General features: G+C 41.6%; 2 protein-coding genes across 13 annotated transcripts; one reads left to right on the forward strand and one right to left on the reverse strand.

The window, feature by feature from the left end:
* Positions 1 to 1794: 1794 nt before the first annotated feature.
* Positions 1795 to 17297, reverse strand: LOC110497819 (BAG family molecular chaperone regulator 5). 12 transcript variants are annotated; one of them, XM_036954780.1, is made up of 5 exons: positions 10163 to 10767; positions 9120 to 9210; positions 6197 to 6381; positions 4670 to 5521; positions 1795 to 4525 (listed from the first exon to the last, which is right to left on the reverse strand). In XM_036954780.1, the coding sequence occupies exons 4-5, from the start codon at positions 5485 to 5487 to the stop codon at positions 3988 to 3990; spliced, it is 1356 nt and encodes a 451-aa protein (XP_036810675.1). In that variant the 5' UTR covers positions 5488 to 5521; positions 6197 to 6381; positions 9120 to 9210; positions 10163 to 10767; the 3' UTR covers positions 1795 to 3987. The 12 variants fall into 12 exon arrangements, with proteins under 12 accessions (XP_036810675.1, XP_036810674.1, XP_021429909.1 ...); XM_036954779.1 differs by lacking the exons at positions 9120 to 9210; positions 10163 to 10767 and adding an exon at positions 17160 to 17283; XM_021574234.2 differs by lacking the exons at positions 9120 to 9210; positions 10163 to 10767 and adding an exon at positions 16550 to 16971.
* On the forward strand, positions 17064 to 25842 carry LOC110497821 (cytochrome c oxidase assembly factor 8). Its single transcript, XM_021574236.2, has 5 exons — positions 17064 to 17356; positions 24285 to 24482; positions 25111 to 25174; positions 25279 to 25369; positions 25691 to 25842. Exons 1-5 carry the CDS (start codon positions 17210 to 17212, stop codon positions 25806 to 25808), a joined length of 618 nt encoding a protein of 205 aa, XP_021429911.2. The 5' UTR covers positions 17064 to 17209; the 3' UTR covers positions 25809 to 25842.
* The last annotated feature ends 895 nt before the right edge of the window (positions 25843 to 26737 follow it).

Here is a 26737-nt window from a genome sequence, read left to right on the forward strand (position 1 = left end):
CTATAGTGATACTGTACAGAGTTGCAGGTGATGGAGCGGAAGTGAGCCGGTGCTGAAACACCCTGTCGTGTGAAAGGTCATGACCCCACACATGGGGTTTACATTTGGACGTGATCCGTGTGGCCAGTCACCCTGTCCCTCCCACAGTTCTGCTTCTGAGCTAATGCTCTTAAAAGCCTTTATATGATGGACTTTTAATGTAGAACGCTGGGGGCTTTTCTGAAATCCATCAGTCAGCCTCTGTGTATGTGTGTGTGTTGAGGCCATGGTCACTGATGTCTTTATGAAGTGTGGGCGTTGGGAGGAATCTCGGACTATGGTTGATTGGATACTTTGGGTTCAGGTAGAGGTCAAGGCTGGGCAACAGGCACTTTAGTGCCCCAAAACTCATACCACTTAACGGTCTACACCTCAACTCAAGCTTCTTTAATCAATCAATCAATCAAATGTATTTATATAGCCCTTCTTACATCAGCTGATGTCACAAAGTGCTGTACAGAAACCCAGCCTAAAACCCCAAAGAGCAAGCAATGCAGGTGTAGAAGCAATGCAGGTGTACCCTTAGTTCCTAGCTGTCCTTATGCAAAGCTATACTATAACCTGATGGAATGTGACCATATACACTATCTTGCAAAAGTTTGGGGTTCAACAGTTAAAAGTTGAACAGTGAAGAGGCAACTGCGGGATGCTGGCCTTCAAGGCAGAGTTGCAAAGAAAAAGCCGTATCTCAGATTGGCCAATAAAAATAAAAGATTAAGATGGGCAAAAGAACACCGACACTGGACAGAGGAACTCTGCCTAGAAGGCCAGCATCCCAGAATCGCCTCTTCACTGTTCACGTTGAGACTGGTGTTTTGCGGGTACTATTTAATGAAGCTGCCAGTTGAGGACTTGTGAGGCGTCTGTTTCTCAAACTAGACACTCTAATGTACTTGTCCTCTTGCTCAGTTGTGTACTAGGGCCTCCCACTCTTTCTATTCTGGTTAGAGCTAGTTTGCTCTGTTTTGTGAAGGGAGTAGTACACAGCCTTGTATGAGATCTTCAGTTTCTTGGCAATTTCTCAAATGGAATAGCCTTCATTTCTCAGAACAAGAATAGACTGACGAGTTTCAGAAGACAGTTCCTTTGTTTCTGGCCATTTTGAGCCTGTAATCGAACCCACAAATGCTGATGCTCCAGATACTCAACTAGTCTAAAGAAGGCTAGTTTTATCGCTTCTTTAATCAGAACATTTTCAGTTGTGCTAACATAATTGCAAAATGGTTTTCTAATGATCGATTAGCCTTTTAAAATGATAAACTCGGATTAGCTAACACAACGTGTCATTGGAACACAGGAGTGATGATTGCTGATAATGGGTCTCTGTACGCCTATGTAGATATTCCATCAGCCGTTTCCAGCTACAATAGTCATTTACAACATTAACAATGTCTTCACTGTATTTCTGATCAATTTGATGGTATAAAAAAAAAATTTGGGGTCACATTTCTAAGTGACCCCAAACTTTGGAACGGTAATGTATGTACATACATAAATGGGTGATACAGTGGGCTTCATTTGGGTGGCCTTTCAAATCTGTAGCAGACTAAAAGCAGATCAAAAGTACATTGGGAGTACAAATCTAGCTAGATATACTACTCCCAATGTAAACTCTTCTAAATATATTATTGATATTTTGAAGGTTAACAAATTGTAGTTGTTTTTATACATGGAGTTTTGTAACCGGTCTACTCATATGATAGTGTTGTCATGGGAACGGCAAAACCAGGAATAAAAAGAACTTACACAACTAGATCCGGGACACACCTTTTTTTATTTTGGAGTGGGAATAAAAAGTCAAACAAACCTATTATTGAAGCATTCACACATCATTTAAACCTCAGTGTGCGTTTGTACACGTGCATCTTGTATGAGAAACACAGCAGAGCCTGTCACAATCCACTTAGTCAAAGGCGACTGGAGAAACAGATCGTCAAATTAAAACATTTAATACTGTACCCCACATACACATTCCTGCCAAAATAAGCAAACCAAAAGGTTCACCAGAGTAAAGAACATAAAAAAGTTTCCTTGAAATAAATCAGCTTTGGTATTCTTCACTGACAAAATTATACATTCTACCCCTAAAATGTTCAATGCATTTTCAAACACTGGATGCAACTGATGCATACGTGGTTCAGATAGAACACCTTGCATTGCTTTCAGATAAGAGGTATGTTCAATTTTGGAAGGTTGTGTGCAACTGTGTGTTGATAATCACACCTACTGGTACGTGAGCAGATCAAGAGGAGAATTATAACAGTAGCTAGTGTTAGCCTCTGATCTGGCAGGGTTGGTTGTTTTGAGACAGCATTAGGTTTGCTGTGTGAACAAACACCCATTACATGAAGGCCACACTGAACACTGTCTAATCGAATCATTATCTCACTTATGAGTCAGACATCCCATGTCCGTGTAGCTGGATTTCACTGTTTTTGTGCCATATGTTTTTCAACAGCAGCAGGGGAAGGGTTGAATAACCCCTGTCATGTTGAGAGTCTGGGAGTTCTGTGGGAGTTAACTGAGGACTGTTTATGCTCTGTTAGTACTTAGGGCTATCTACCAGGCATGCAGGGGTTCATTTACAAACAGTTGAGGTATAATACTGAAAATTTGTAAAAAGTGCAAATTTCTCACGGTGACAATAGCCTAGGTGCTCCTCAGTCCCCCATTTAGTGCTTTTTCCGGTCTTTGTGCCTTCAGGATTCTTTTGTAAAAGGTAGCAGCCAGTCCCTCCCTAGCTTGTGTGTGGAGTATGGTGGGGGTTGCTTTGTTTGGGATAAAAACACCAGAAGGGGGGTGAAAGGAAGGAAAGACAGATTTTTTTTACTAATAGCTCCCTACCTCTGCTGAAGCGGTTTTAGACTGCCCTGTCCACTGTGATCACTGTCAACAGCTATAATAATAGTAAGGTAAAAATCAGTGACCCTCACCAGGGCTCCCAGACATACTCCTCTGACAATAGAAAAGTCACAGACAAAAACAAAACCACCTCCACACTCTGTTTTTCCCCTTCACTAAATTCAATGCAGACAAGATATAGCCTCGCAAACACACAAGTCACAATCAACATTTAGCTACAAATTACAGACAAACATAGTAATTTATCGTGTCTACAAATATTCATTCTTTATAACTAGGCCTTTAACTAACCCTCCAAGTTGACAAAGGATCTCACAGGCCGTTTAACTTCACTGAGTTCCATGCCCATCCTCATTATTGTAGGACAGTGGGTAAAGCCATGAAGAAGCTCTCCTTTTCATTTGTCACCTGAACAGTTGCCAGAGACTGGTGTGTCCAGCCATGGTTATGGGGAGTTTGCCTCAGAAGTGTTGATTAAAGGAAGAAAGAGAGCAGAGGATAAGCAAAATTAACAGGTGAAGATCTTGTCTCACAGTGCTGATGTACACTCTCTGTTCATCTCGGTAAAGAAGTATTTTGAGACATCACAGACATCGTTTGGCTGAGTTAATTTACAACTGACCTCCAAAGTAGTCAAGCAAAACATGGATACCATTGAGATGTAATTGCTCTAGTCCCACTCCTGCTTTTGAAAAACAGATGACGTGACTGGATCTTAACTACTCTGACCACCACCATAACAGGCTTCAGTGCTTTTGGCCGCAGGCTTTACAACCACACAACAACACTGATCAAAACTCATACACATACAGTAGATTTCAAAAAGATGCTCAATAAACTTTCAAAAGCACGTCATAACACTTTTCTCCAAATTGTATTTCACAAAAATTTTCTTGGGTTGTTGTTTTTACCCACAGGCCAGCGACAATGACAACAAAGAGACCAAAAGCGCTGCTGCAGTGCATTCTGGGATTTAGTCAAAATGTACAGACCCCAACTCTTAGAGTGATGATACACCAGTGTATATATACAATTTAATAGGTCGGCGTACGCATACTTCAGCTATGTATAGTCTTTTGCAGTGGATTAGTATTCCCACTCGTCTGTCTTCATGTCCAGATAGCTGAGGATGTTCTGGGCAAACTTGACTGCCTGCTTGCGGGCTACTTTGGTCATCTCATCACCCTGTGGGTCAACTGCATCCAGGGCCAGCAGCTGTTTAGTTAGAAGCTCCTCAAGCAATATGTAGCTCTTGTCGGCCCGCTTGCCGTTGAAGCAGAGTACCTGGGCCTGGAGGTCTGACAGGCTGCCCAGGACCATCCACACAGCCCTGTGTTGTGGGGGCTCGTTGGAGCCTGGCTGGCGGCAGATCAGGGCCTCACGGAGGTCCAGGAAGGTGATGACAGCCTGGACCTCCAGCACAGCACGTCGGCGGGCCTCACGGATACAGGGGTTACGGGCCGTGTCCACCTGGTCCAGGTGTGTGAGGAGACTCTGGAGCTCAGGCTTGGGCCTGAAGAGGTCGCCCACCCCACAGTGTCGCAGGACCTCCCCGCGCAGCTGGCCCACCCGACCCCGCACAGCCTCAATCTGACGGATTGAGTCATTCTGCGCCAAGTCATACCTGAAAAAAGAAAGATGTATACAACATCACATTTCTGAGCTAAGATGTACCTGAAAACATGTATACACACATGCATACTGTATTACTGTATACATACTGTATCCTTTCTGTACTATTATTTGTAATTGTAGTAAAGCTGTGTACCTGCGCGTGTCGTCTCCCTCTCCCTCCAGGTCCAGGTGTTTGAGCAGACCGTTGATCTCCTCCACCACCTGTTTGCGGTAGTTCCGGACCGCTGCGTTCCCCGACACATCGAGGGCATCCAGCTCCACCAGGAGCTCAGTGAGCACGCGGGACAGGTGGGCACAGCTATCCCTCCCACTCAGCCCCATCAGCAGTGCCACCAGCTGGCTGCGCGCCCCACTCACCTGCACCATCACCTGGTTGATCCTCTGCACGGCCACGTGTGTATCTTCTGACAGGGGGAGGGTCTGCTGGCGCGTGCGCCCCTCGATCACGTCCTGCACGGCACACAGTCGTGTCAGGGCCCGATAGCGAGCCTTACGGAGGGGCACCCTCCCTCCTGTCTTCACTTGGGTGAGCCTCAGTATCAGCTCCTGCACAGCATCCACCAGCTCATCACTGATCTCTGCTGTGCCCCCGGCCCGCTGTGGTTCCACCACCCCCTGCTCCACCAGCCCCTGGGCCTCCCGGCTCAGCTCCTCGATGGCCAGGCGGGACGGGTGGGTGGCGTTCTCCTCAAGGTAGCGCAGCAGCCCCTCCACCTCCTGGGCTGCTCTCTTGCGTGCCCCCTGTAGGTCTGCCCTGCCCTCCGTGTCCACCTGGTCGACCTCCAGGAGCAGCCGGGTCAGCTCGCGCTCCAGCCGCCGATACTCCCGCTCGTTTTTCAACCCGCTGAAGGTGCACACCTGAGGGCCCAGAGACTGGACCTCCCGCTGGACCTCATAGAGCCGTATCATGGCTGGGTGCTGCTGCTGCTGCTGCTGGCTGCCATGGTCCATCCTCTTTCCACCATCAAAGGGCTTTCCAAACAAGCTGCAAAACAGGCACAGCACAAATGCAATAACAAAAGTTCATAACTAAACACATTCATAGGCAAAATCTACACTCTCTAAAATGAGTATGAGGCTTATCCAATTCAGTATGTTAGGCCAGGTGTTCTTGTTTCCATTATGTAATGTTGACCTAAGCTGCCTGCGGTTTCCAAGCTCCACCCAAAATAAAAACAAGAATGAACAAGACGCTTTTGTACACTGTTATTACCTCAAAGAACAAATAGTTACTGGAGGTTTAAATGAACTTGATGCACTTGATCAAAGTACAATACCAATTTGTTAGTGTGACTGTTTAACCAACAAGAATTATGCATGCATGTCCTAAAAACAGGCAATAAATTAAAACATTCAATGATAACACTAGCATGACAATCATTAAACTCCTTACTGAAAGTAGGCTACAGCTCTAGACACAGTGCTGGCTACTATTTCAGCTTATGTCCAAGGCTGTCTAATGAACACCACTGAACTAAGTCTGATTACTGCAGCGACAACAATGTCATTTTACACCCCAGGTCCGAAATAACCATAATTGAGTTACATTCTTCAAAGAACGTCTGAGCAGGACTGAAAATGACACCCAACAGAACTAATTCCTCTCACTCAAAGATGACTGTTTCCTTAATTGTATAAAATAGTCAACAACACTACTTACAAAAACTCCAGAGGGAAAACTCAATGAATAAGATCAAGCTGGCTCAGGTATGATCAAGCTGGCTCAGAAGAACACACCAGTAGCCTAACTTCTGCACCATCGGCATCCAGACACTGCAGATTGAGAGGCTCTCAAAATATTGTATTTGCAGGCGGTTCCTCTGCTGCTATTCCACAGTGATGTGTCTGTAATGTCACAATAGACAGGTCATTATTCTCATTCTTAAAGAGACAGTGTGTCACTGTTGTTCGCCATATGAGGGATTTTTCCAAAAGGGGATTATGGTGAGAGAGAGTGCCGATTTGGCAGTCATTATGGGATTACTAGGGTCCATTTAAACAGTCCCGAGGAAAACATGTCTATTGGTTACATTGCAAGACCACTCAGATAATAAACCCACATGAAAAGCCTCAAATAATGTCGGTGTGACATAGACAATACTACATATAGGCTATAGTCAAAACCTAAGAAGAGCCATTGGAAAAAGTCAGTTGAGACAATATAGGCCTAGGGCTTATAGTATTCTCCTACACGCCACACGATTGTTCTGAAACCTATTTTGTTGCTAGTAACGGATAAGATTAGCATTCAAATTGGCAATTTTAATTTAATTGTATTATATTCAATAAATATAGGAACTAACATTTGATTTGGACCAAACTTTTTTTTCTAACACTGAGTAAGACATGAAGAATCCAAAGAAATTGTCAAAAGCCTCCCACGGAACCGCCACACCAATCCCAACAAGGACTATACAGTATCAGTTCTGTGTTTGACAAGCAGTATAGAGCTGCAGCTTGGAGTATTGTTTCTTCATCCTATGTAATGTATTTTCAGTGAATTTGTTTTGGTTTGTTTTTCCCTGTTCAATTAGTCATTGACGTTGTTAGGTTTATATGTCCCATCTCACATCCTGATAATACCAGGTTCTTGACCACTAAATGGTGCTGTTCCAGCTTTTAAGTTATTTTTTTTAAGAACCCCTCAATGTTTAAGGGATAGTTCACCCAAATGACATATCGATTTCCTTACCATGTAAGCAGTCTATGGACAATGTATGACAGCAAGCCATTATTTTGTTTACCTGGCCACTGTTTCAAATGCTAACTTTTTTGCATTTGTGGCAAACATGAAGTGTGAAAATGCTAATATAGGTACCATTGACTTGAATTGGATTTGTGCCACAAATGCTTAAAATGTAGCATTTGAAACCATGGCCAACAAAACCAAAGCATGGGTTGATGTCATACCTTATCAATTCATTGGTTGCATGTTTTGTCAAAATATTGTTTTGAACATTTGTTTTGGACTGATACCCGACTGAGCATTCTACTCAATGCATCATCAATGAGTGCTGATGAAGATTTAATCAAAAGTGCATTACAGTGGCTTGGAAATACAATGAATTCAGAAGGAGGCAAATAATTAGTAGGAAAACCTTTTGTCATCATTTTGAGGTCAACATATTGACTTTAGATGCAGTAGAACATTAGCTAGCTAAGATTGAGGGGAGGCCACTGGATTTTAGCTGGATAAAACTTTAATAGCAAATGACAACATTACCATCTGTCTAAAGTAAATTTGATGACATGATAATGCTGATAAAATTGTTTCCTACTAAATATGACTACTTTTGCAATGCCATTGTATTTACAGGCACTATAGTGTAATTTAGATTAAACCGTTAGCCTCCATCCAGAATGAATGGGCTGATCACCACTTTAGGGCACCACTGATAGAGAGCGGCTTGAGAACGTTCATAACGTGACTAAGTGACGGAGGTGCAACCTATGAATAGACTGCTTACAGGGTAAGGAAACCAATGTTATTTTGTCATTTGGGTGAACTATCCCTTTCACATTGAGGGGGAAACTTCCAACCCTTTTCACCTATTAGCAGGAGCAACGTCATCTAGTGGTCAGACCTGGCAATATGAGGATGTAGGATGGGACAAACATAACTTCAATGACAAATTTCTCTGAACAAGGGAAGAAAACCATCACCGAATTCACTGAGAATACATTACATAGGATGAAGAAACAATACTCAGGGCCGCAGCTCCATACTACTAAACATAGAGAACTGATACAGTATACTCACTGTTGTGTTGGGATTGGAGTGGGGTGCGTGGGATCAGTGGGTAGCTTTTGAACAAAAAAAGTTGTCAAAATAAGATGTTAGGTATTATATTTACTGATTAGTATATGAATCCTATAAATTAAAATGGTCAATTTGGGTGCAATTATAGCTCAATTGTATATCAGAGATCAAATTACATTTCATCATAAATAATGTTGTAGGAATCTTATTTTTGTAACTACAGAAACGATTTGAGAATAATGTGAGATCAAATCAAACCAAATGTATTGATATAGCCCTTCGTACATCAGCTGATATCTCAAAGTGCTGTACAGAAACCCAGCCCAAAACCCCAAACAGCAAGCAATGCAGGTGTAGAAGCACGGTGGGTGGGTGTCATGGCTTGCTGAATTGAAATGGATTGACACAGAAAGGACAAGAGGTATTTGAAGGTTAAACAAGAAATGAAAGAGAAAATGATTTCATTTTTCCAGAACAGGCCTCAGGAGAGAGTCTAGAGACACTAGGCTACTTGTTGTCTTTTGAATTAATATAACCAGACACAGTAGTATGAAAGACTATCTCAAATAATACTGTGCTGCTATTGTACTCCTACCTAAAAGCATGGTGACGACCATGGGCCGAATCCACACAAATCGACAACTAGACCTTCGCAAATAAAATCCTATCTACATGAGGTACATTGAATAAAACAGCATACATTTAATTTTGCTCTCCGTTTAGGATGAGTAATAAATAAAACCCGAAAGGCTAGTCAAACCTCCCAGATATGTAACCTCACTCTGAATGTCAGAGAGAGGTAGCCTATCAGGAAGGGACATACATTGTTATGACCACATTCTGAGTCTTCGGAAAGGTCTCCAAACCAGGATGCCACCGGCAAATGCCCCTTTTCTGGCAACGGCTTAGGTTACCTGTGAGACCAACAGTTTACAAATCAAAAATTGCCCGACACAGAACCCGATAAGAGCAAACAGATCAAACTTGATGTCTTCTGTGGGCTGCCAACATGGCTTATATGTTTACATATCTTAGACCCAGGTCATCAATACATTGATACCTGTAGTCTACAATTGAGCTGTGTAAGGCAGGGATCATCAACTAAATTCAGCTGCGGGACAATTTTTGGGGGAGCGGATGGTCAGGTGGCCGGAACATAATTACAAATCATTTGTAGACTACAAATTGACCGCAAGAAGCCCACACAGACATAACATTTGACTAAAACAATCGTTTCTAACCTTGCTTACGTTTGTATACGATCACATCCATGTCTCTATTATGCGTGGGAAAACTTTCCTAAATGTAAATCACTTTAAGCTGATTTGCTGGTGTTTTTACTATTTTATGTCCAACAATGAAACAAAATGAAAAGGGGGGGGGGGCAAATAAAATCACCAGTTGGGGAACCCCGGTGTAAGGTGATGCTCCGTGGGGCTTATTGTCTGAGAGATCCAATTCAATACGAGTTCTAGAACAGTCCCTCTTCAAACGCAGCAAACCAGTGAGCAAATACTTTGCATTGCATGCATGCCTATCTACAGTAACGTTACTACATGCCTATCTACAGTAACGTTACTACATGCCTACTACAGAGGGCTTTAAGCATTATGTAATCGTAAGCAGCCGATCTAATAATTTACTTACCGACCGAATGGCTATAGAAATAGCAGTAAACACAACAGTGTCACCGCAAAGAATGCATGCACCAACTCACATACCGCCACATAGGCTTGCAGTGCTGCCTCTGGCCTATCTCTCAGACAAAACGTATTTTCAAAACTGTCAGTTGCTAGGTTGCTGTTTCAATGTAACAGACGCCAGCAATGTTCCACCACCTTCCCAGCTGCGCATGAAATGTCTCACCTTTTCAAAGCGCCAAAGACATTCGCGCACATTTCTAAAGATGTCCGTTTCCATCAGCTAGCCAACAATGATCATAATCGATGTTGTGTCATCCAAATACGTATATTTTCTCTTTATGTAGGTATGTAACGATAATTTGTTTTCAATGGCTGATTCTCCTCGGTACAGTCCAACAGCACTATGCACTGCGGTGTTGCCCCTCCCACGCACCAATTCAGAGGGTTTGTTCACGCGCGTCATAAACTAGTCTTCAGTGGACTGTACAAAGGGATCGTATACAGAGTTGCGCAGGAGTTTGACGTTATAATTCCTATTAAAAACAATTTGAAATGTATTGTATTTCCATGGGATATAAAGCACTTGGCATCTCTGGCAAAAACGTGAGACCAACTAAGGTGCTGATGGAATACCACAATGACATAGATTCCATTTTTGCAAATATTTTATGCCAACTTCCATATCCATACAGGATTTAAGAGGTAAAACTGCCTGTACACAAAATGGATTAGTTACAGCCCAGGGGCTTAAATTCAGGAGTACATAATATTGCAGGACATTCAGACAGAAGTGTATAGCCTAGAACAGACTACAAGAATTGGTCGGCCAAGACATATAGAATCGGAAAATTTGACCATGATTCATAACCACCTACTGGCAAAGTGTAGACACATCATGGGGACTGTGGAGGATGGTTGACCACTGAAGGACCAATGGTCGGTCTTGGGGCCCCTACATATGGTGTGTAATGCAGAATGACAGGTAATTGTGTCAGTTCATATTTAGCTTGTATCTGCAACATTTGAACCTGAATAGGTCCCATGTATCTTCTCTGTTTGCTGCCTACTGAATATGAGATAGTGTGACCCTGAATAAAACCTTGGCCAATGGCCATATTTGTAAACACTATGACCAGTGGTTTAGTGGAGGGTAAATGCACCACAATCAGCGTTTATCTACCCATTGTTTTACCATTGCATCACTAACTGTGACCTAGGAGCATACAGAGAAGGAATTGCAAGTTGCATCAAAATAGCCCGGAAGTAAAGACACACTGGGAGCCAAATTTGAAATGGAGCAGGGTGGGACAAAATTGCATTAAAACACAATTTAAATGTACACTGAATAAAAATATAAATGCAACATGTAAAGTGTTGGTCCCATGTTTCATGAGCTGAAATAAATATTTCTCTCAAATTTTGTGCACAAATTTGGTTACATCCCTGTTAATAAGCATTTCTCCTTTGCCAAGATAATCCACCTACGTGACAGGTTTGGCATATCAAGAAGCTGATTAAACAACATCATCATTGGACAGGTGCACCTTGTGCAGGGGACAATAACAGGCCACCTAATTGTGCAGTTGTCACACAACACAATGGCACAGATGTCTCAAGTTGAGGGAGTGTGCAAATGGCATGTTGACTGTCCACCAGAGCTGTTGCCAGATAATTTAATGTTCATTTCTCTACCATAAGCCGCCTCCAACTTTGTGTTAGAGAATTTGTCAGTACGTCCAACCGGACTCACAACCTCAGACCACGTGTATGCCGTCGTGTGGGGGCGAGCTGTTTCCTGATGTCATTGTTGTGAACAGAGTGCTCCATGGTGAAGGTGGGGTTATGATATGGATAGGCATAAGCTACAGACAATGAACAGAATTGCATTTTAATTGATGGCAATTTGAATGCACAGAGATATCGTGACGAGATCCTGAGGCCCATTGTTGTGCTATTCATCCACCGCCATCACCTCATGTTTCAGCATGATAATGCACGGCCCCATGTCGCAAGGATCTGTACACAATTCCTGAAGCTGAAAATGTCCCAGATCTTTCATGGCCTGCATACAGTAACTCACCAGACATGTCACCCATTGAGCATGTTTGGGATGCTCTGGATCGAAGTGTACAACAGCGTGTTCCAGTTCCCGCCAATATCCAGCAACTTTGAACAGCCATTGAAGAGGAGTTGGCCAACATTCCACAGGCCACAATCAACAGCCTGATCAACTCTATGCGAAGGAGATGTGTCGTGCTGCATATATTCGGCCTTGTCTCAGGATGGTAAGTTGGTGGTTGAAGATATCCCTCTAGTGGTGTGGGGGCTGTGCTTTGGCAAAGTGAGTGGGGTTATATCCTTCCTGTTTGGCCCTGTCCGGGGGTATCATCAGATGGGGCCACAGTGTCTCCTGACCCCTCCTGTCTCAGCCTCCAGTATTTATGCTGCAGTAGTTTATGTGTCCGGGGGCTAGGGTCAGTTTGTTATATCTGGAGTACTTCTCCCGTCTTATCCGGTGTCCTGTGTGAATTTAAGTATGCTCTCTCTAATTCTCTCTTTCTTTCTCTCTCTCGGAGGACCTGAGCCCTAGGACCATGCCTCAGGACTACCTGGCATGATGACTCCTTGCTGTCCCCAGTCCACCTGGCCCTGCTGCTGCTCCAGTTTCAACTGTTCTGCCTGCGGCTATGGAATCCTGACCTGTTCACCGGACATGCTACCTGTCCCAGACCTATTATTTGACCATGCTGGTCATTTATGAACATTTGAACATCTTGGCCATGTTCTGTTATAATCTCCACCCGGGACAGCCAGAAGAGGACTGGCCACCCTTCATAGACTGGTTCCTCTCTAGGTTTCTTCCTAGGTTTTGGCCTTTCTAGGGAGTTTTTCCTAGCCAACGTGCATCAACACCTGCATTGCTTGCTGTTTGGGGTTTTAGGCTGGGTTTCTGTACAGCACTTTGAGATATCAGCTGATGTACGAAGGGCTATAAAAATCCATTTGATTTGATTTATTCAATTAAAGGTGCAATATGCAGAAATTGCTCTGCCATTTCCTGGTTGCAAAAATTCAAATAGTTTACCTAATTTCAGTTTGTGACAAAACAAGCAATGTATAGTGTAGAGAATCATTGTACCATCTAAACCGCTGTGAAATATATTTTCAATAACCCCAAATATTGTTTTTCAGCTTTTTAAAGTTGGTGTACAAAAGCAAAAGAAGCATAAACTAAACTTAAGAATGGGAAGTATAGAAATAGGGCACATAACAGATCTAAAACTTCCTATACATGCTTTCAATGAGAATGACAGATCTAAAACTCACATTTCTGTGAATTTGGTCAGTTCCCCAAAAAGTTACATATTGCAGCTTTAATACATCTTATGGTAATGGAACTATTTTATGTTTTTTTCACAGGTCCATTATTTTCCCATTTACGTCTTATAGCAACCCTATATTGTTGGCAGCCCTGGTGTGAAGGAGAGGAATGGCAGAGCAGACCGTCATATGAGCCTAAATACTTTGGTATGCAACTTGGAATTAAAATCTAAGAGGACCAGTGCTTCTATAGTGAAAAGAAACTCACATCTGTGCCATTTGCGAGCGATATATATATATATATATATTTTTTTTTAAATGGTCAAATAAATCCTATTATTCTTTCCTCTTCAGAGAGTACAAGTGATACATTGTATAATTTTGCTTGACCGTGAGAACCATGAGTTCTTTCAAGTTTCGCAATGTATGTTCTGGAGGTTTGCATAAAAATAAAGTGAATAGGGTATTACATGTCACTGGAGTAGCCTATACGCTTACTATTTCATTTTTTCACAACATCTAAACTGATTGAAAGAACACACTATACAGCGCAAAGCCCGCAACATGATCTCCAGGACAGACAAGCCACTCCACCACTGCATTGATTAACATATGTAGGATATGATGGGTAAAGGGTCTTCTCAATTCGCTACAAAAAATTGTAAAAGAATAATGTTAGGAAACAAGAAGTTCAACCTACAGCGGTCAACTGATTTCGCATAAATAGAAGCAAGCACCAACAGCTTGATAAAAAGTGTAAAACACACATGTGAAAGCTTATTTATAATATTAGGGGAATAGGTCCATGGTAAAAACAGAGAATAGAATACAATTGGATGAATTAGAAAAAATATTTGTTGAGATGCAGCCATGTGGATCGCGGTTTCAAAAATCAATATGGGCAGCGCCCGGTGCTGAAAGTTGAGTAGGCAAATTTACTAACAAGAGGGATTTGTTGGACCACTATTTAAAAAATAAGAGGTAGGCTTACCTGTGGAAGGGGAATTTTAGTCAAACCTCTTTAATGCTTGTATAATGAATTATCTTTTTAAGGCTGTATAGCTTCTTGCATTTCAAAATGGGAAACCGTTTATCTACTTCAGAGAAACTGTCTAGAGTGATTTCCTGTTGTTTTGACTCACTAGACTAGAATAACTAGCTGTTGCCACAGAACGAGACGCCCAATTCACATCTGTACCTTTTACCCTAGTTTTGTCTCTTTCTCCACACACATACCAAGATAACGTGTTTTGTATATGCTTGCATAAGATAGTTTATCTATATAAGGCTTCACTCGTGTCATCGAAACTCTTGGCCGTACACATCAGAGTGCATAACTGACCTGCTTCATTATTGCAATTGTTATTAATAAAGATTGATTGTTTGAAAAAATAACAAAGTCTCTCTAACTTGGTGAGAATTTCCCACCACACGTTTGACAGACGTAATTATGTTATCAATATATTTGTCACTATAGCTATTTCCTCAAAATACTGTCACCATGTACTCCTTAAATAGGCCTACCTGCTTTCTGCGTCAGACTTTGGCCTCATGTCTGGGGTGGAAAATCAACTTCTGAAAGTACCATGCTTAGATTCATAATGATATCTCAGATTGAATTCTTTGCAAACAGCAACAGTTTCGTTGCAAACAAGGCACACTGGTTTGGCATTGGAGAAATACATTTAAGATTAATATATTTTAATAGAGTAGGTAAAGGCCTATTAATAGAGACATTGGTGAATTAACCACTGTAATCAGATCGAAATGATCACATTGTCATTTAATTGATTATCCCACTAACCATGTGTTAAATGTGTAATGTGGGGATATGAATTGGGCAGATAGTAGGCTATATGTTCTGGCCCACCGAGTAGCTACAAGCTCAGGAACAAATTGGTTAGAGGCCAACCCCAATTGTATATTGTAAATTCAATCACCCCCTTCACCATCATCTTCATTCAGATCATTCAAAAATGTGTGGATATTGGCTAGTGCTAAAGTTGAAGAACCCGTGTTTTCTCTGTGAAATGAAATTGTTATTGCCAGTGCACTCTGAAGAAACAACGATACAATGTAGCCTAACAACATCGCTCACAAATGGCACCAATGTGAGATTTGTTTCACTGTAGAAGCACTGGTGCTATTAAATTTAATTCCAGGTTGCATATCAAAATATTTAAATGCATATTTGATGGTCTGCTCTGCCCATAACAGTCACTCCAAGAATATGGTTGCTAAAAGATTGAAATGGGAAAATAATGTAGGCCTACCTGTGAAAAAACTATGAAATAACTCCCCAATTCAGTCTTATGCAGACTATATGTTTAATGTATTACATGAATGGTGACCACAGTTCTTCCGAAAATACATTTAAATTGTTTTTTTTAATGCGATTTTTCCACTCTGCTCTATGTATACAATGTATTGTATACAATGTATTGTATTTCAAATTTGGCTCCCAGTGTGGCTCGTTCCGGGGGTATTTTGACTCATCTGACAGTTCCTTCTCTGTATGTTCCTAGACTGTTACCTTCTAGCTCCCATCTCAAATGAGCATCATCTACAGACCTATAAGACCTCCATCTGAGTCACCTTAGCGAGAGTCTTTTTCCCACTCATGGATTGTGCTCAGTAGTGCACAACATCGCCAAATCTGTTTTCTTATTGAACATATTCCTGTAATTCTGAGCAGGAAGTCGCCCGCTTTTATGATGTCAAACTGCTAACTCTATCTTCAAAAGTCCAAAGGCATCATTACAATTCCTTTAAAGTGCACCTTTCCTTCCTCAGTAATCACTGACTGATGACACATGATTGGACATGTCAACACACCGGCTCCACCAGATTACTTTTACCTGTCCAGTTATTTTGAAGTTATAATCAGTGATGGAAGGGGGAAGGAAAGCTGTAGCTAGCTACTTTTTGTAGAATTTTAACGGGGCTCCAAATGTTGGAGGACAATGATCCTCTTTGGAACAAGTGCACCGCTGGTCAACAAAGGACTCACAATCACCTCACCTGTCCCTTGACAGCAATTTTGCTCTCTGAGAACATAACATGTCAGTCAAAGTGCAATAAATCCACACATATAGATGAAAACATTACTGTGGCGTAATTTTTTGTTGTCTTTTAGGTACAAGCTAAATGTAGGCTAGCATGTAAGCTAGCTATCTACGTTGTAGATATCTTAACGGTGTTAGCTAAATAAATCAATGTGAAATAATAGGGATAGCTACTATTATAATTGTTCAGGAATATATGATAAGCTACATGTCCTCATGCTTACCTGCATAACCAACGTACAGCCATAATAGGGAAAATATCGATATAATGCTAAACATTACCAAGCACAACCACAATCTGATATTTAGCAACCAGCTAGCTGGCTACTACTAGCTTTTTTTCAAGGCGAATGCGATCACGGCTAGATGGTATACGGTTAAGGTCAAATTGATATATAATGTTGAAAAAATTTAGCATTTTAGTTAACCCAAATCCTTTTCCTAACCTTAACCTAATTCTCCTAAACTGCTACGTTAATTCTTATAACCTGATACGAAAAGTACATTCTGGACAATTCTGACTAACTGTATCCTATCTAGTCGATATCGTGGAAATACGAGGAATGACAGGCTGGCCAAAATAGATATATGAAAGCCGTGTTGGGCGTTACATTAAATACACATGTGGACAATGCTAATAAATTACACTCGCGCTTCCGCAGACAAATGGTTATGTTAAAGAATTTGACTAAGTAAACAGAAAGACGTTGTGATATACCTTGGTCGTCCAACCTAATTTAAATACAGGAAGTACATGGAACGTTCTCTGTCACGTGGTAGCGTTGCAAGTTGGTCACAGACGAACTAAACAGTGGCTATTTTCATGTTACTTACGTCTAGAATATCGACGATGTTGTAAAATACGTTGTAGAAGAGGCCCTGAAATGAGTGGAAAAACGACAGGATATTTTCTGCGGAGGTCACCATGGCCTTGTAATCTTTTAGGTCCATTGCATATGCGGCGCATATCAGCGAACGCCAGTTGTCGGTGCAGTTCGAGTGAACCTACAAAGCAAGGGAACTCAGTGAAGGTGCGTGGGCCACTCACTAGCTAGTTTCTCATCAATGAGTTGATTTCATGTGCTTCTTTATTGCACGTCTCTGGTCTGAGTTTCAGAGACCTACCTCCAGAAGCATTGTTTGCTAATGTTGGTTGATGAGAATTTGTATTTATTTTATTTAACTAGGCAAGTCAGTTAGAATCAAATAATTTACAATGATTGCCTAGCAAAAGGCCTCCTGATGGGACGGGGGCTAGGATTAAAAATATAGGACAAAACACACATCACGATGAGAGACAACACTACATAAAGAGAGACCTAAGACGACAACTGCATAGCAGCAACTCATGACAGCACAACTGTCAGTAAGACTGAGTCGTTGAATGAAGAGATGGAGATAAAACTGTCCAGTTTGAGAGGTTTTTTGCAGCTCGTTCTAGTCGCTAGCAGCAGCGATCTGAAAAGAGGAGACACCCAGGGATATGTGTGTTTTGGGGATATTTAACAGAATATGACTGGCAGAATGGGTGTTGTATGTGGAGGATGAGGGCTGCAGTAGATATCTCAGATAGGGGGGAGTGAGGTCTTAAGAAGGTTTTATAAATAAGCATCAACCAGTGGGTCTTGTGATGAGTATACAGAGATGACCAGTTTACACAGGAGTATAACGTGCAGTGATGTGTCCTATAAGGAGCATTGGTGGCAAATCTGATGGCCGAATGGTAAAGAACATCTAGCCGCTTGAGAGCACCCTTACCTGCCGATCTATAAATTACGTCTCAGTAATCTAGCATGGGTAGGACGGTCTACACCCTCAGAGGTACTAATCACACCAGTGGGGTGTGTTCTGAACATCTCCAAAACAAAGGTTAAGGGCAGAGGATGCTTGTTGGATACTAAGAAAGCTTTGTTGGAGAGCGTTTCCACACAAAATCCGGGGAGGGGCCAGCTAAGTACAAGACTGTATCATCTGCATATAAATGGATGAGAGAGCTTCCTGAGTGTGGGGCCTAGGATTGAGCCTTGGGGTACTCCCTTGGTGACAGAGTGGCTGAGACAACTTTACACACTACGCTCTTTGAGAGAAGTAGTTAGCAAACCAAGCCAAAGACCCCTCAGAGACACCAAAACTCCTTAGCCGGCCCACAAGAATGGAAAGGTCTACTTTATCAAAAGCTTTGGCCAAGTCAATAAAAATAGCAGCACAACATTGCTTAGAATCAAGGGCAATGGTGACATCATTTAGGACCTTTAAGGTTGCAGTGACACATCCATAACCGGAGCGGAAACCAGATTGCATACCATAGAGAATACTATAGACATCAAAAAAGCCAGTCTGTTGATTATTGACACGTTTTTCCAACACTTTTGATGAACAGGGCAAAATAGAAATTGGGCTATAACAGTTAGGATCAGCTTGATTTCCTCATTTAAATACAGAATGCACTGAGGCTGCCTTCCAAGCAATGGGAAACTCCCCAGAGAGGAGAGACAGGTTAAAAAAAGAGAGAGAGGCTTGGCAATGATAGGGGCAGCAACCTTAAAGAAGAAAGGGTCTAAACCTTTTGGTTCAAGTTTAAGGAGCTCCTTTAGCACCTTGGACTCAGTGACTGCCTGCAGGGAGAAACTTTGTAGCGAGGCAGGAGCATCAGGGCTAGTTGCATTAGAAGGGGTGGGAGATGAGGAAATGTTTGACGGGCGAGGAGGCATGGCTTAGTCAAATGGGATCCTGACTTTATTAAGTGGTGATTAAAGAGCTCAGCCATGTACTCCTTGTCAGTAATAACCACATCATCAACATTAAGGGACATGGGCAGCTGTGAGGAGGAGGGTTTATTCTCCAGGTCTTTAACCGTTTTCTAGAACTAACCCAAGTGCACTTATTTCTCATTTGCCTGAATGAGAGCCAGTCAGCCTGAGTATGTGTGTGCTAGGGCTGGGCGATATGGCCAAAATATTATATCACGGTATTTTAAAAAAAGAATTGGATGGTATTTTTAGTTTTTGAATAATACAAGTTTTACATATGCTTTATGATTAGTAAGTGATCCTAGGGTGGCAATACATACATTCTAAGTGATTTCAATGAGTCTTTCTCCTTTCTGATGGTTTTATACTGTTCAATTCAACTTCAACCCAAACTAATTTCAGCACCTATCATTTCTGGATTTCCTGCAGTGGTGGAAAAAGTACCCAATTCTCATACTTGAGTAATATAAAATTACTCAAGTGAAAGTCAACAAGTAAAATACTACTTGAGTAAAAGTCTAAAAGTATTTGGTTTTAAATATACTTAAGCATTCAAAGTAATTGATAAAATATACGTAAGTATCAAAAGTAAAAATTATTTTAAATTCCTTATCCAGATGGCACCATTTTTATTTATTTATTTTTATTTACAGATAACCAGGGGCACACTCCAACACTCAGACATAATTTACTAACCAAGCATTGGTGTTTAGTGAGTCCTCCAGATCAGAGGCAGTAGATGACCAGGGATGTTCTCTTGACACGTGCGTGAATTGGACCGTTTTCCTGTCCTGCTAAGCATTCAAAATGTAACAAACTTTTAGGTGTCAGGGAAAATGTATGGAGTAAAAAGTACAGTATTTTCTTTAGGAATGTAGTGAAGTAAAAGTAGTCAAAAAAAATAAAATAGTAATGTATAGATACCAAAAAACGACTTAAGTAGTACTTAAAAGTATTTTTACTTAAGTACTTTACACCACTGCTCAATTTAGATAATTTCCACACTGCCACATAGGGCTGCACGATATGGGCAAATAATCTAAAGAGTTATTTTTAACCAAATGTTGCAAATTAGAGCAAAACTGTTGGACTCAAGGAAATATAATTACTGTTCTAATTCTATAGTTAGAATAAAATGGTGGGAAATTTGAATACACTGTTTGAGATGAAAACGAATTAAAATACCAGGGAGGAGTTATTGTGACAGGGTAGGAACTAAATTGTTGATACGTGTTTCCTAGGGGACCCTATAAGCTTTGGCTACCTTGCATGTTTTCTCTTAGCTACTTCATATAGCTAACATATTCCTCTTTGATTTAGAAGATACTGTTGCACAAAAATGCTAGTTTAGGTCAACACCATCACTGGTATTATCTAGCTACGTTTGCTTTTACTTAGTGAATGTATTAGCTACCTAGATAGCTATTAGCATTAGCGGCTAGCAAATAGCGTCTTACAAGATTTAGGGCAACTAGCTAAGAAAATACAAACTAGCTGTTTGCTGATGTAAGAAACATAAACGAATAGTGTCATTATAGAACGATAATATTAATCAACTAAGAAGCAAAGTGAAAACAGCATTGTCATCAACATTGTTGCATGTGCTGCATTGACCATGCAGACTGAACGCAAGTATCTCGTTGAGGAACAACAAATACGCTCCTTGAGTGACAGGGGGCGTGGCTAGGTCTGTGTGGAAAGTAGCACAGTGAGAAAGAGCGAAGAAAGACGACTCAAGTAGCGAAGTAAACTATACAAATTGACATTACACATGGCGTATCACCTTTAACAAACCAAACATTCAAATACCAGTATAGAAGGTAAAGTAAAAACCCAAACCGGTCCCTGCATCAATACCAGTATATCATAAAATACGGTATACCGCCCAGCCCTAGCGTATGCCGATCCTTTATCCAAATGGAATTCTTGAAGGGGAGTCGGTCGAACCAGGGGATGAACCTGTTTTTAATTATCATTTTCTTTATGGGGGTGTGTTTGTTAACAATACCACGGAAAATATATAAAAAGAAGGTACAAGCGTCTTCGTCAGAGGGGATAAAGCTGATTCTATACCAATTTACAGTGGCCAGGTCATTAGAGTTTATTTTTTTAGCAAGCGTCTGGGACAGGTCGTTTCACTGAGCAGCAATTACGAAAACAAGCTGTAAAACAGTGATCGCGATTAGGATTCTTTGTAAGGATAACACCAATGAGAGTATCAAATCAAATCAAATGTATTTATATAGCCCTTCGTACATCAGCTGATATCTCAAAGTGCTGTACAGAAACCCAGCCTAAAACCCCAAACAGCAAGCAATGCAGGTGTAGAAGCACGGTGGCTAGGAAAAACTCCCTAGAAAGGCCAAAACCTAGGAAGAAACCTAGAGAGGAACCAGGCTATGTGGGGTGGCCAGTCCTCTTCTGGCTGTGCCGGGTGGAGATTATAACAGAACATGGTCAAGATGTTCAAATGTTCATAAATGACCAGCATGGTCGAATAATAATAATGAAGAACAGTTGAAACTGGAGCAGCAGCACGGCCAGGTGGACTGGGGACAGCAAGGAGTCATCATGTCAGGTAGTCCTGGGGCATGGTCCTAGGGCTCAGGTCCTCCGAGAGAGAGAAGGAGAGAATTAGAGAACGCACACTTAGATTCACACAGGACATCGAATAGGACAGGAGAAGTACTCCAGATATAATAAACTGACCCTAGCCCCCTGACACACAAACTACTGCAGCATAAATACTGGAGGCTGAGACAGGAGGGGTCAGGAGACACTGTGGCCCCATCCGAGGACACCCCCGGACAGGGCCAAACAGGAAGGATATGAGTAGCCTTTTCTGGGTGATTGGAGTCATGCCTTGTGGGATTGGTAATAATCTGAGAACGATGTAGGGAGTACCATTGCTTTAGGATTTGGTAAAGTGGTTTAAACACGTCCCAGTTTAGGCCACCTAGCAGGACAAATTCAGAGTTCGTGTAAGGGTCCAGGAGGGAGTGTATTCCTACTGCTAGTAACAAGTCATGGCATCATCATACACAATAGGGCGACTTAAAAAACATTTTTAATTTTTTAAAGTTTGGACACACCTACTCATTCAAGGGTTTTTATTTATTTAGACTATTTTCTACATTGTAGAATAATAACACATATGGAATAATGTAGTAACCAAAAAAAGTGTTAAACAAATCAAAATATTTGATATTTCAGATTCTTCAAAGTAGCCATCCGTTGCCTTGATGAAAGCTTTGCGCACTCTTGGCATTCTCTCAACCAGCTTCATGAGGTAGTCACCTGGGATGCATTTCAATTGACAGGTGTGCCTTGTTACAAGTTCATTTGTGGAGTTTTTTTCCTTAATGCGTTTCAGCCAATCAGTTGTGTTGTAACAAGGGGTAGTATACAGAAGATAGCCCTATTTGGTAAAAGACGAAGTACATATTATGGCAAGAACAGATCAAATAAGCAGAGAGAAACTACAATCCATCAGACATTAGGTCTTTCAATCTGGAAAATGTCAAGAATTTTGAAAGTTTCTTCAAGTGCAATCGGAAAAACCATCACGCTCTCATGAACGCCACAGGAATGAAAGACCTAGAGTTACTTCTGCTGCAGAGGATAAGTTCATTAGTTACCAGCCTCAGCAATTGCAGCCCAAATAAATGCTTCACAGAGTTCAAGTAACAGACACATCTCAAGATCAACTGTTCAGAGGAGACTGTGTGAATCAGGCCTTCATGGTAAAATTGCTGCAAAGAAACCACTACTAAAGGGCACCAATAATAAGAAGAGACTTGCTTGGTCCAAGAAACACGAGCAATGGACATTAGGCCCGGTGGAAATATGTCCTTTGTTCTGATGAGTACAAATGTGAGATTTTTGGTTCCAACCGCCGTGTCGTTTTTATGAGACGTGGAATAGGTGAAAGGATGATCTATGCATGTGCGTTTCCCACCGTGAAGCATGGAGGAGGAGGTATTATGGTGTGTGGGTGCTTAACTGGTGACACTCTGATTTATTTAGAATTCAAGGCACACTTAACCAGCATGGCTACCACCGCATTCTGCAGCAATACGCCATCCCATCTGGTTTAGTGGGACTATCATGTGTTTTTCAACAGGACAATGACCCAACACACCTCTAGGCTGTGTAAGGGCTATTTGACCAAGAAGGAGAGTGATGGAGTGCTCCATCAGATGACCTGGCCTCCACAATCACCCGACCTCAACCCAATTGAGATGGTTTGGGGTGAGTTGGACCACAGAGTGAAGGAAAAGCAGCTAACAAGTGCTCCGCATATGTGGGAACTCCTTCAAGGTTGTTGGAAAAGCATTCCTCATGAAGCTGGTTGAGAGAAAGCCAAGCGTGTGCAAAGTTGTCATCAAGGCAAAGGGGGGCTCCTTTAAAAAATTATTATTATTATTTTTTTTTTAGCCCGTTTTCTTTTCAATTTTGTGGTATCCAATTGGTAGTTAGTCTTGTCTCATCGCCGCAACTACCGTACGGACTCGGGAGAGGCGACAGTCAAAAGCCGTGCATCCTCCGAAACACAACCAAGCCGCACCGCTTCTTGACACAATGCCCACTTAACCCAGCCTCACCAATGTGTCGGAGGAAATACCGTGCACCTGGCGACCGTTTCAGCGTGCACTGCGCCCAGCCCGCCACAGGAGTCGCTAGTCGTCCCATCGCGCACATCCCTGCCGGCCAAACCCTCCCCTAACCCGGACGACGCTGGGCCAATTGTGCGCCGCCCCATTGGTCTCCCGGTCTCGGCCGACTGCGACAGAGCCTGGACTTGAACCCAGAATCTCTAGTGGCACAGCTAGCACTGCGATAAAGGCTTGATACTTTGAAGAATCTAAAATGTATTTTGATTTAACACTTTTTTTTGGATACTAATGATTCAATTTGTGTTATTTCATAGTTTTGTCTTCACTGTTATTCTACAATGTAGGTGTGTCCAAACCTTTTACTGGTACTGTATAATGATGTCATAAAACAAAGCTCAAATGATGCAAGGCGCTACCAGCCTTTACTGTCGCCTAATAACCAAACCCCCTCAATAAGAACATTGCCTGGCTTTAAATATTGAATTGATATGAGGGGATGGTTAAAATACATCTTATGTGTCATCCCCTTTGCTGTGTACTGTCTGTTTATAGAAGTAACATGATTTAGGATGTTTTATTTATCTTTTAAACAGATATCCCAGTTCATCCCAGCTGCTGAATCTAAGCATGACTGGGTTGGTCCCCCTCACAGGCTGTCAAACCTGCGACCAATCATATACCACATCCCTGAGAATGAGACTGAATTGGAGAAGCAGCTTAGAACCTTGAGGCAAGAGACGGAGGATTGGAACCATGCATTCTGGACCAATCAGAATATCACTTTCAACAAGGTTTGCTTCCTTAATTATCCATTTACTCAACAGTATCCTTAATTATCTGTTGACTCATCTCAGAGACACCTAACGCAGTAGTGCAATCACAAATGATTTACTACTTAGCTCAGCTGTTGTTACACTTTTTCTGTGATTTTCTTGTTGATTTTACTTAATTTCAGTAGTCTCTGGCTAGCGTAAGCCTCATTGTACCCAAAATGAAATGTAATCGAAGTTGTAACTGCTAAGCAAAAACCCATCAGTAAATGTGTATTGAGTTAGCTATAATAGATTATAAACTGGGTGGTTCAAGCCCTCAATGCTGATTGGCTGAAGGCTGTGGTATATCAGACCGTATACGATGGGTATGGCAAAAAATAACTTTGTACTGTTGTAATTTCATTGGTAACCAGTTTATAATAGCAATAAGGCACCTCTGGGGTTTGTGGTATATGGCCAATATAGCATAGGTTAGAATTTAGACAACACATTTTGTCCACCAGAGGGCAGCACTTCACTGATCTCAAATATTGAGGTAAATATATAAATATATATATTTCCAGTACTGTAGTAGTGTAGACATTTTTTTAAATGATTATTTTTTACTTTGTTTCTGTTCAAAGGCTATTTCTGTTTTCTCATTTAGGAGAAGGATGCCTTCGTCCTCTCACAACTGAAGGAGAAAGGCTTGACTGAGAGAGATGAGAAAGGTTAGCTGATATTGTGATTTGAAATTATGAAGGATATCAAACTGATGGATGACAGGGGTGGTTGGAATGTGTCTTAATGTTTGTTGTTCCTTATATTTTCTCAGGAAGGAAAAGGGCTTTAAACAGTGAAGAAATGGCAGTCTTTTACAAACATTTCCTGGATGAAAACTGCATAAGACATGCCAATTACAATAAGTAAGTTTGGGAACTATTGCTTACAGTTAATCAAACAGGTGCAAAAGGATGCCCTGTATCTTCCTACTGGTTAATGGGGGGTGAGATAGCAGGTCATCAATAGCAGATCTTGAAATATCATTATTAATTAATGTGATATAACTCATGCACAGAGTCAACATTGTTTTTTATTGACCCTTTATTTAACCAGGCATTAACTAGGCATTGCTGTATATGTAAAACTAGTATGTGCATAAGCAAGCCATTCTGTGAATATAATGAGTTCTCTCCTATTTATTACAGTATTGTTGTCTCTTTTCCCTCCCTTCATCTCATTGACAGGGACTGGTACAGACGTAACTTCACAATCACCTTGCTTATGGGCAGAGTGGCTTTCCACAGCGTCTGGAGAACGCTTGCTGAGAGAAGAGGCTGGAAGAAAGGCGGCCCTACCACATGATACTCCATTAAATACGTTATCTTCTATTCTCTCACCTTAGTGTTTGTCTTTTATTTGATTTGGTGCAACAGTTGAGTGAGGAACTCCCACAACACTCCCCCCACCTGTCATGATAATACTTTTACTAACCCAGTCATTTGTTCTAGGATCGGGAATGAAAAGAGAACAGAAGAGGGTTAGACATCTAATAAATAGGGGGGTGCTTATATTTGTCCTGTTTCACATATGTGCAAGTGTGTAACTTGTACAAGTGTATGTGTGTGGTGTGAAATGTAAACGTTTTTATTTATTTTTTGCATATCCCTCTCCCCCTGAGACACCCTCAGAGAGTGGCGTCACACCCAGGGCTCAGACATTATTGATGGTGACATTGGCACAATTAGGGTAAAGTGCCATGCACAAGGGCATATCCTCAGATTTTTCACCTAGTCAGCTCAGTGATTCGAACTAGCAACCAGTAGGCTTCCTGCCACCCAGTTTTATATTCTGGTTTTGATTGAATGACAGCACTTTTGTGCATACAATCTTTCATTCAAATTGATGGAAATACTGTATTACTCTAAATAAACCTGGCCTGAAGTAAATGAAATCCCTCACGTGATATAATCGGTGATGCTAGCCAGAGACGGTATAGAAACCATCTAAAATCTCTTGAGTTTGCTATCACAATAAATGTCAGTGTCACTGCCAGTTTAATCTGAACTGGATGACATCATGATAAATGAAGGGGAGTTGGGGCGCGAGGACTGTGACGCTAAAGACAGTACAGTGTGAAGATAGGCTAAAACTGCTTCTCCAAAAGAAATCCCCGTTCACGCTTGTAGGCGACGTTGGCTAGCTAAACTCATGCGTAGAAACGTCACCGGGTCTACTGTCGTCTAGCGTCGAACTGCGCATGTGTGGGCAGTTGAATCAAAGGCACTCCTTCA

The sequence above is a fragment of the Oncorhynchus mykiss genome, chromosome 19 (genome assembly GCF_013265735.2).
Source record: "Oncorhynchus mykiss isolate Arlee chromosome 19, USDA_OmykA_1.1, whole genome shotgun sequence".
Lineage (NCBI taxonomy): Eukaryota > Metazoa > Chordata > Actinopteri > Salmoniformes > Salmonidae > Oncorhynchus > Oncorhynchus mykiss.

Bases quoted from the DNA above. Each gene is read 5' to 3' on its own strand.
- LOC110497819 (XM_021574228.2), bottom strand. The intron at 5,522-10,814 runs GTAGGTGGTTAT...CCTGTTTTGCAG, and splicing joins GATGTGTCTACACTTTGCCA to CTTGTTTGGAAAGCCCTTTG. The intron at 4,526-4,669 runs GTACACAGCTTT...TTCTTTTTTCAG, and splicing joins GAGGGAGACGACACGCGCAG to GTATGACTTGGCGCAGAATG.
- LOC110497821 (XM_021574236.2), top strand. From the start codon at position 17,210: ATGAGTGGAAAAACGACAGGATATTTTCTGCGGAGGTCACCATGGCCT. The intron at 24,483-25,110 runs GTTTGCTTCCTT...TTTCTCATTTAG, and splicing joins AGAATATCACTTTCAACAAG to GAGAAGGATGCCTTCGTCCT. The intron at 25,175-25,278 runs GTTAGCTGATAT...ATATTTTCTCAG, and splicing joins GACTGAGAGAGATGAGAAAG to GAAGGAAAAGGGCTTTAAAC.